Raw genomic sequence first — 10497 nt, 5'->3', positions numbered from 1 at the left:
GGCAGATAGTCTAGTTTTTATTTATATCTTTGTAAATCACATTATCATGACTTTTTTTCGTCACACACAAAAAAAAAATGGGGGTCGGGGGGGGGGAGCTGAAACGAATCGATTGCAATTGCATTCATTTCAATGGGGAATGAGGATTTGTGATACAAGCGTTTTGGGAGACGAATTCCACTCGTATCTCAGGGCACCGCCGTATTCATAACTTAAACGGTTCAAATCGTAAAGATTGGAAGCAGACTGGAGCAGTCAAAGCATGGCTTTGTAGAAGGTGAGAGAGCGTCGCAGGAAGTGGTCTTGCTCCATACACACCAGCAGGTCACGAAGCATCACCCGGCTCACGCGGTGGACAGCCTGCCTGGGCACCAGCGACACCTGATGCACACGCACACATACAAAAACAATCCCTTTGGCGTATTCAGAGTTCGCAGTCTCACCCGTACAATCATGCTCTCTGTCACAGATACTCGCTCATCGCAGGCACGTACGGGGCCTTCCGTGTTGCCGAGCGGTCTCTTCTTCCTGGGGCCGATGGCCGCCAGAGCGGTGAGGTTGGCTTCTCGCTTCTGCAGCTGAGCCTCTTCCATTTGTTGCAACTCAACAAGGAAACGATGACGACGACAAGAAGCAAGTCACCAAAAACGCAAAACAAACTGCAAATGAAATTTCCACGGGAAGAAAAAGTCACCTCTTTGGCTCGCTGCTTCAGCTGCTGCAGCAGCGGATCTTCAGTGTGTGAGCGACTCTACCGGCGAGAGACAAACGTGGAGTGAGAGAAGGTCGAGGTGGACGTGGAAGCGGGACGGATTTGGAGTGGGACGGGTTCGGGGCCGCATGTGGCTGGCGTGAGACTGACCCTGGCCAATCGCATCATCCTGTCTCTCTCCTCTTCGTCTTTCCTCTTCTTCCTCAAAGTGTCCACCTCCTCTAGGAAATGCAGCTGCGAGCGCACGTCATTCACTTTGGCGTGCCGCGGGTCCTCCTGCGGACGCCAAGCGAAACGGCTCACGGGAGCCCAGACCCAACATAAACCGGGAAGCCCGAGCGCAGTACCTTCAGCGCTGCCTTGCGGTGTTCCGCCATCATGCTGAGCCTCTCCAGAAGGCCGCGGAGATATTCCTGAGCGGCGTGAGAAACCAGAGCCACCGCCTCCGGGCCCACTTGGGTCACCCCCAGCGGCCGTCCCGTGCACAGGATGCGGCCCAGCACGGGGCCGGGAGACAGGAAGAGCTGATCCTGGCACGACTGCACCACAGAGCCCACCGCGCTGGTCAGGATCTGAGCGTTCTCCTCGCGCAGGTTGACGCCGGCCATGGACGCCACGTCGTTAATGTCATCATCTTCTCTGCGGGGGGGGGGGGGGGGAAACAGGTTAGACCACTGGTGGGCAAGGTGCTCATAATGAAATGATTAGCTAATTTAGTCCTTCTCAACGTGCGATATGAGGACCACCAGCGCTACGTTGGCTCCATTTACCGGACACAAATCTCACTGCCCGAATGCAGTTCAACTGTATTTAACTTTGAATTTCAATCCATTTGAGATGAGAGCATTTGGACACACACTTGGCGCGAAATGCATCTGAATCTTCTTACTTGTACGAGGCGGAAGTGTCCCTGAAAGCAAGTCTTGCGGAGCACGGATGATCTCGAGCAAAAGGTTGCGTCATGGAGAGCCCCCCTAGTAAAAAAAAAAAAAAAAAAAAAGTACACACAGATTTTGTAGACCATTCCGTGTCAGGAGCCCCTTTCACATTGCCAGTTTAAATGCTATGTTGTTCTCTATTGAAAGGTACCGACGTGACCAAACCCAGAAAACAGGTGAGCTGTGACTTTTACAATGCGAGGCCGAGGGCAGTTGGATGGCAATTGACGTCAACAGCAGAGGGCCATAGGGACCAAAATGGCAGCTAAGTGTGAGTTGGATGAAAACGGATGGCTACTGAATGGGGGCATGGTAAAAAAAAAAAAAAAAAGACTTGCTTTTTGATATTCTTGGAAATGGTCAAACTTTACCTCGCTCTATCATGGGAGGGTCAGGAATACGACTTTTGCAATAAATGAAGCCAACTACTACAGAGCCATTTACACAGACCAGAAGAAAAAAAAAAAACATGGCTTTAACCAGAAGAGTAAAAGGGACAACCTGTGAAATTTCTTCCAATCTGGACCGGGGTGACTTTGGGGATCAAAGTGCCTCTGAAGTCCTTGGTGGTGAAAATGGTGGACTGGGCCAACACGCTTGCGCCACTTGACTGTAAAACGGATCATTAGCAGGGACTTGACATTGACATGACTTTGAAAGTTTGCACTCAAACAGCACAGACCACCGGATGGAGGGCTCTCGGACTTGGAGCTGGGTTCACATTGGGCTTCTTCACAGCAGGGGGGCAGGAGGAGGACGACGAAGACGACGACGAGCAGGCCTGCTGGATGAATACCTGAGGGTCTGCGGTAAGGCGACGCACTGCGGGGAGACTTTTCTGCCAGTAGATACAAAAGTAGAAGGAGTACCACTGTTAGAAATGTCCATGGCAGTGAATGAGTTAAAAAAAAAAAAAAGAAATCTTTCTGAGCAATAAATTCCATTTAATTCCTAAAATCTAGTGTGACGGTCTCTCACTCACTTTGAGGAAGGGAACCAAGCAGGGTTGCGGTGTGGACTTGAGCTCCTGATAGAGCGCCTCGGTGAACTCCTCCGCCTCTATCCTGCCTTCCTGCAACAACAACGTGGACGTTATGTGTCCCAACGGCCAAAACCAGCGATGGCAATATCATGAATCTCACCAGCAGACCCCTGACCAGGCCTCGCACGTTGTTGGCCATGTTGGCAGACTTAGAGTCGCTGCAGGCCAGCTTCATTAGCGTCACCAGGAAGTTCTTGCACTTCTTCACACTCTCCAACGTCTCCTGGTGGCCAGAAGGACAAAAGGAAACATCCTCAACATCTCCCGACGAAGAAAAAAAAGTCAACAAACCACAGCTCATATCTTGAAAAGCTTGGAATTTTGATTACCGTATATTGCCAGATGATAAGTTTATTTTGAACCCTCCCCCCCCTAAAAATTTTTCAATAGGGTATTTCTATTTCACATGTTTCACTTGTTGCAGGGGTGGTCTGAAATGTAAATTCCGTGGTGCAAGCGGGGGTTCATTGTATGAAGGAAAATTGCCTTTTGGAGAAATTATACTAAACTACGCAAGGGCCCGGCACTCGCCTGACTAAATGTGGGTGGAGGCTCTTTCTTGGTTTCCACGGTGACCGTCTGAAGAGCATGTTCAGCCACCTCGCTGCGGGTCTGAACCACAGCTGGCTTGGGAGTCACGCCGATCACCTGAAGGCACACAAACGGAGATGAAAGTTTTACGCAGATACCGTGACAACATTTCAAGCATTTTGTACTTATTTGGTTTTCCTATTTTTTGGTCATATATGTATTTTATTGTTATTTGTTTTTAATTATATATACTGTATATATATATTTTTTCTTTGCATCTGTATTTTTGGGTAATAATGCCCTCGACCCACCAAGAATTTTTCATTTTGTTGTAGTTGTTTCTAATATTTGAACGTTTGTATTTTTTAAATATCGTTTACATGCTCCTACCTTGACCATGGCCGTCTTCTGGACCGCTGGTGGCTGGAAAGTCGGAGGAGCCGTCATCCTAATCAGCGTCACCTTCTCATTGCTTTGACTTGTGGCACCTGCCGCGGACACCTGATGTTGCAAAGCAGCGCAGACGCCGACCGTGAGCGCATGCGAGTTGCAGGCGCACGGGACTTTGTCATACCTGCCGGGCCAGAATTCCGGTGGCTTGCCCGTTGCCGGTTCTCAGTGCCTGTTGAGCCTGAGCCAAAGCCTGCTGGGACATCAGCATCAGCTGACCGCTGTCACTGCGGATCAGCATCATACCTGTTCATTTGAAAATACAGATGATACCCATTTATATAGTGGTGCGTGGCAATACAAGTTCAATTTGTTTACTTGACTAATGAAAATCGTATTCATTCCTTCTCGCCAGTAACATAAGCATACAGTAATGCCACCATTTAAGACAACGTAGGCTAAACAAAAACAATGCTTTGCTTCAATTCAATGGACATTGTGGTACACCTTCTAGTGTGTAGCTCTATAATCCTACATAATAAACTAATTTCCAAAAAACTAAGTAGAGCTTCTTCTACTTCTTTGTGCTTTGTACCCTGGTTGAAGTGGCCATTTCTACCAGACTCAGCATTTTCATAGACTGTCATTTGAGGGAAATATTTTCATGTTGCTACTACACAGAAAAATAGTTTCAGTCAAGAGGTCAAAAATGAAATACCTGGTGGAATCTGGATGTTAGCGGGCAACTGTGTCCGAGGCGCCATGGGCACCTGTGGTCCGGTTGACCTGGGAACGGTTATCACCACTGTCCTACCCTGGACTGAGGTCGGGTTCATTGTGGTGTTGGCCTGGCTCAGACCCGCTTTGGGCGCATTGGCACTTGTCCCACTCGGCTTGGAAACCTTGGTTACCACCATGACGGAGGGGGACGACATCTGAGGAGCCGGAACCGAGGTGGTGGAGGTGGGTTGGTAGACTTGCCCCTTGGAAACACCTGGAGAAGGAACATGGCCACACTTGGCCGCGACTTGGAGGTTCTTCACTTGAATGGTGGGCTCTCCGTCTTGTACTGCCCCCATGGGGTCCTTATTCGTAGCCATGATCGTTTCTAAACGGGGAAATAAATGTGACTTAATACAATTCAATTTGTAAGACACACTTTTTCAACAATTGTGTCCCTAAATTCGTAGCCTTGATTACTTTTAAGTGGAAAACACTTGATATTTTACGCGAGTGTGTGGTCAAGGCAGTTTTTTTTTCAACAAATTACATAAAAGGAACTTACCTTTATATCGCTATGAATGCGTACTTTCTAAGCACACCGCAGCGTCAAACGGCCCCTTTTCAGCTACTTAACACCGAGCTGCTGCTGGCAGGTGTACTCAATTAATTTCCATTTACCTGGATTATTAAAGTGAAACGTGTTTCAGCTACTCGAAAGGATATAAATAGGTCTAATATTTTCAACAATGAATGGCCAACTGTGAAATAAATGTGTGCTAACAATTCCAATTTCGCCATGTCACGAGACTTTGCATGAAACGCGTTGCAAAGCCACGTGACGAATAGTAATCAACGTTCACATCTTAGACAAAATGAAGGAGGATAGTCATGTTATGGAAAATATAAGATGTTACAAAGATGGGCGGCGGGTGTGTTTTTAGAATCGTCGGCGTCTCGTGGCGTAAATTACGTACTCTTCAGGTGACATGAACGCACCGGCCCGCCTGAAAGCTCGTACTCTTGTTCACAGTGATGCGTTCAATCAAGTAGGCAAATCTGGTATGTTGAACATCTGTTCCTTTCGTTCTTCCCATACTCTATTAATTCTAACAGTATGTAAATTTCGCACTCCAAGGTGAACGCAGTCCTGGTGTTACCAGTGATGCGTTCTGCGCGCGCAGGGAAGAACATGTACGCGTTAAATTCATGTCCCTCTCATTTTCACGCGCGCGCTCACACACGAAAGATTTTATATATCCAATTTATGTAATTTACATACTCTTTGGTGACTTGAAGCAGACCTATCTAAACACTCGCAGCGTGATGCATTCAGGAAACATAGGAACTGTTTTATGATGAGTTTTCCTTTCATTTTAATACCGTTTCCAAAAGAAGAACCCGTCACATTAATATAATTTCCATCCAGCTTCTGCAGAGGAAAAATATAATGCCACCACCTTCTTGGGGTTGGTTCTTTTATTGCAGGAAGGCTGCACTGTTGCTTTTATCTTGAATTATACAACACAACTTTATCTAGCGCATTTCACAACAGCTGCTGTTGGAACAAAGCACTTTACATATAACATAAAATAATACAGCATCAAAAGAAAGTAGACACAGTGAATCGAAACACAAATGAATGACACGGACACATATACACCAGAAAGCAATCGAACAGCCAGAGAATAAGGATTTGTCAGCAGATAAGTTTTGAAAATGGACAAAGCAGGGGCTTGCCTAAAATTTAACGGAATTTAAGGATATAATGACGACAGATCCCTTGAAGTGGATCCGATGTTGTAGTCGTGAGGCAAAAAAAACACACAATCCAAATTTTAATAACAGAAAAACTTTATATCCCTTTATAATAATATGATTCCTGTACAGTAAATCAAGGACATCAAAGTTGGATAAGAATTAAATCCTTCATGTGACATCATGATACTGATTAGGAAACAAAATGGACACCTTCGCGTTGGCTTCACGCGCGTCCCGAGAGCAGCTGCAGGACCAGCTGCTCGTCCTCGGCCAGCGACAGGCCCGTGTCCAGCACTGCGTCTTCCTCCTCTTGCTGCTGCCTTGCCTTCTTCCTCTTCCTTACTGGTGCCTCATCTTCCTCGCTGCTACTGTAGCTGCATTTAGCGGGCTCGTCTTCATCCTCGTCGTCGCGGAGTCTGTCAGGGTCCGGCAGGGTGCTGGGGTCAAACTCTTCGTCGCCGCTGTGAGCCAGATATGCCACCACCTCATCCTCGTCGTGGTCCTCCGACTCGTCTCCGTGCTGCTTGCTGGCCTCCCTCCTGGCCGCTTTGGCCTTCAGCCTCTTCTCTCTGTGTTTGGCCTTTATTTTACGGCTGTACTCCCGCTTGTCGAACTCCTCGTCCTCCCTCCTCAGCCGCTCCTTGGCCTTCTCCACGTTGATCCCCGACACGTCATCCTCCTCGTCTTGCTCCTGCACCGCATCCTGGCTGGCGGCCGAGCGCTGCACGGGAGGCCACACCTGGATAGCTTGTCCTTCCTCCGTGAAGGACACTTTGGTGTTGACTTTGAGGTTCCTTTTGAGGATCTTCTTGGCCTCTTTAAACTTGGTCACCTTTTGGGGTTTTGTCTTGCTGGAGACATCCACCTGGGCCTGGTGCGCTCCCTCCGTCTTGAAGACGTCCTTTCGTTTGAGCGTGAGGAAGTCCAAGTCTCTCAGGTCGTCGTCGTCCACATCCACGGGGGGTGCTTCGGCCCGATCCTCATCATCGCCATCATCTTCGTCGTCACTGTCATCTTCAGATTCCTCCCGGCGAGGAAGATCTCCTCTCAGTTGGGCTTTGAAGCCGCTCGGTTCTTCGTCTTCCTCGGGCTTCTTCTCCGCTCTCTGCGCTTCGGCTTTGTTGAGGAAGCGCACGCGCGGCGCCACCGCCAGGCCCAAGGACAGCGCATACTTGTGCAGCGGGAGCTTGAAGACGTCAAACACGCCCTTGTTCTTCATCAGGTACACTGAGCGCAGGTAGGAGACGAAGCAGCGCTGGGCCCGTTCCTTCTGCTCCTGCTCTTGAGCCAGGAAGGCTTCCAGCTTCTGCTGAACATTCTGAAGCTTCTCTGGATTCACCTACAATCAACCGGACAGTTAATCTTTCAAGAAAAAAAAATCACAATATCAGCATGGAATTTAAGGAAACAAAAACGGGAAGTAAACAAAGGGTTTTCTACTTTGCTGCCTAAACGGGCTGCTGAACAAAAAAAAAAAAAAAAAAAACACAAACGAGACATTTTGCAGTTTGCCACCACAATGGATTGCAAAAGAAATTAAAACGGTCAACAGTAGTTTGCTGCGTCAACGGCCAGCAAAAGGAATCAAAATCAAAAGTAAATGAATAGGAGGTATTTCCAAGTTGTTGCCTCAATGGGATGGACAAAAAAATACATACACATTGTACAAAAAGTAATGTGATCGTTTTCTGCCTAACGGGGCTGAGAACAAATCCAAAACAGAAAGTAAAAAGGAACCATTTTAGCTTTCTGCCTAAATGGATTGAATGACAAATCAGAACAGAAAGTAAATGCGATGTTTTGTAGTTTGCTGCTAAACAGGCTGCGGAAGAAATCCTTAACAGGGTGTAAATAGTTAATTCTCTGCCTAAACGGACTGCTGAACAAATAAAAAAAAAGAATTTGTCTAGTGTGTGGCCTACACAGACAAAAAGAAGTAAACAGGAAGACTCCTAGTTTGTTGCTTAAAAGGGCTGAAAATGGAATCGAAAGACAAAGTAAACAGACGCTTTGACAGTTTTCTGCCCAAACAGACTACAAAAGATATCAAACAAAATGACGCTTTCTAGATTGTTGCCTGACTGCAAGCCGCATAAGGAGTCAAAACAAAGTGAACAAGTGTTATAAATGGGCAGCAGAAGAAATAAAAGCCGTGTTCAAGTGTGATGCCTAAACGAAATCATCAAAGATTACAAGATCCAGGAGAACCCACCTGGATCTTGTTGACGGGCACCTTCTTCTCCTGCAGCTGGGCAATCATGCCCGTCTCCTCGGAGGGCAGCAGCAGGAGCAGAGCCTCGCCACCCTCCTGGTACCTGGCGGTGCGGCCCACCCTGTGGATGTAGGTGTCTGCGTCCTCGGGACAGTCATACTGCAGCACCCAGTTGACGGCCGGGAAGTCCAGTCCCCTCGCGGCGATGTCTGTTGCGAAGAGCACGGAATTCTTCTTTCGCAGGAAGTCGTCGTAGACCTCCATGCGCTTCATCTGCTGCTGCTTGCCGTGCAGCGCCAGCACGGGGATGCCCGGCCGGAGGCGGCAGAAGATGCGGAACAAGTACTGAACCTCCTTGCAGCAGGCAAAGAACACCATGATCTTCTTCTTCAGGTGACTTCGGATGAAGGAGAAGAGCATGTTGACTTTGTCGTGGAGCTCGCACACCACGTAGCTCTGCTCCAGCGTGGCTGGCGTGCTGAACTTGGCCTTCTCGTGCACCCAAACGTACTCGGGCTCCTTGAGGCTGAGGCGCGCCAGGTCTTTGACCGACTTGGTCTGCGTGGCGGAAAAGAGTAGCGTCTGGCGGCCGGCGGGGAGGTTCTCCACGATGGCGTTGAGCGTGTCGGCAAAGCCCATGTCCAGGATGCGGTCGGCTTCGTCCAGCACCAACATGCGCAGGTCGGACGCGTGGAAGGCCGCCGTCTCGTCCATGTGCTGCAGCAGCCGGCCCGGTGTGCAGATGACGATGTTGGTGCGATGAATCTTCACCGACTCGCCCTTTAGCTCTTTGCCACCGATGATGAGCCCAGCTGAGAAGTCGTGGTTCTTGCCCACTTTGCGGAGCACCTCGAAGGTCTGGTAGGCCAGCTCCCTGGTGGGTGAGATGATGAGGGCGCCCAGGCCGTCCACGGAGCTCCACTGCTCGCGGTACAGACACTCCAGCACCGGGATGAGGAAGGCTAAAGTCTTTCCAGATCCGGTCTTGGCAGCGCCCAGCACGTCCTTCCCCTGCAGCGCGAAGCCGATCGTCTGCCTCTGGATCTCTGTGGGCTGCCTGTACTGACACTCCTGGAGGGCTGAGAGAGTTTTCTTGGAAATTGGGAAGTCGGAAAACTTGATGACTTCCTTGCTATCGATATCGCCGTACTTGCTCACCAGCCGGGCGATGTTCTCTCGCTCGACCTGCCACTGCGGCTTCTTCTTTTGGCTACGTTGACGCTTGACGCGAGCTTTCTTCAAATTGTATTTCTTTTTCCATTTTTCAAAGTCTTTTATTGGATCCGACGTGTCTGCCATGTTATCTCTTGTTATTGAGTCAAAACAAAAAAATCAGCAGAAGAGATTAGGGAAAACACGCCTCGGTGGACCGATTCGAGTGTCAGCGTGAGCGTGGGGCAAACGTCGTTTTGTGATTGCGTCATCACCAGCCGCCATCGTAGTCTTCTTCTTTTTGTGTTTGCAAACTATGAGAAAGCATTAGCGCCACCCAATCTCTCAGATTACTCCGTTTGCTTTCAATCTAAATTGCTCGTCTTCGTACAAAGATATTCAAACAAACAAAAGCTTGAATCATAATTGATTAGCTACTTTATTTTACACTTCATTGTCATCTTTTAATTGATTCTTAATTGATTTTATTCTGTAGTTCCCATTTCCCCATACAGGTAATGTTTTTTTTTCATTCAGGTTTATTTTATTATTTTATTTCCTCAGTTTCTGAGGAGATTGTTCCCTGTAATTATTTTTAATAGTAATAAAATAATGCCTTATAATATGCCTTATAAATGCCCATAATAAAATAATGCCTTTTTAAAATTCAGAAATCTAGTAGTCAAATTTACTACGGAGCTTTTTGCATTTCTTTTGATTTTGAACTGAGATTATATTTCTTTCTCTTTTATTTTACTACTCCCCAATTAATCTTTTTTTTTCTTCTGAGGTTAATGTCAATATATTTTATCGCTCCTTTAACAACAATCTTTTTTTTCTTTGTTTGTTGGGTGTAGTTGATTGATTTAGGTATGATATATAGACAGATAAACAGATAGATAGATAGATAGAAACATACCGTATTCACAATCATTGCATCTTCGATCGCGTGTTTTTTGATTATCAAAACTTAAATTAAGAGAAACTCACCCCATGCTTTTCGACAAGTCACATTAATTTGATCTATATTGTTAAATAC

The 10497-nt window shown here is 47.4% G+C and overlaps 2 protein-coding genes across 2 annotated transcripts; both read right to left on the bottom strand.

The window, feature by feature from the left end:
• Positions 1–7: 7 nt before the first annotated feature.
• LOC147203096 (transcription initiation factor TFIID subunit 4-like) lies at positions 8–4713 on the bottom strand. The gene is made up of 14 exons (XM_086116077.1): positions 4332–4713; positions 3798–3919; positions 3614–3724; positions 3224–3340; positions 2793–2915; positions 2633–2722; positions 2333–2488; positions 2152–2260; positions 1602–1686; positions 1060–1351; positions 863–988; positions 695–751; positions 495–602; positions 8–381 (listed from the first exon to the last, which is right to left on the bottom strand). Exons 1-14 carry the CDS (start codon positions 4711–4713, stop codon positions 256–258), a joined length of 2004 nt encoding a protein of 667 aa, XP_085972203.1. The 3' UTR covers positions 8–255.
• A 1029-nt stretch (positions 4714–5742) lies between these two features.
• Positions 5743–9703, bottom strand: ddx10 (DEAD (Asp-Glu-Ala-Asp) box polypeptide 10). The gene is made up of 2 exons (XM_086116613.1): positions 8307–9703; positions 5743–7433 (listed from the first exon to the last, which is right to left on the bottom strand). The coding sequence occupies exons 1-2, from the start codon at positions 9603–9605 to the stop codon at positions 6318–6320; spliced, it is 2415 nt and encodes an 804-aa protein (XP_085972739.1). The 5' UTR covers positions 9606–9703; the 3' UTR covers positions 5743–6317.
• Positions 9704–10497: the final 794 nt, after the last annotated feature.

The sequence above is a fragment of the Hippocampus guttulatus genome, chromosome 7, assembly GCF_054856545.1.
Source record: "Hippocampus guttulatus isolate MCC_2025c chromosome 7, RoL_Hgut_1.0, whole genome shotgun sequence".
NCBI lineage: Eukaryota > Metazoa > Chordata > Actinopteri > Syngnathiformes > Syngnathidae > Hippocampus > Hippocampus guttulatus.
The sequence above is the reverse complement of the archived record's forward strand: the minus strand, read 5'-3'. Positions and strand labels throughout refer to the sequence as shown.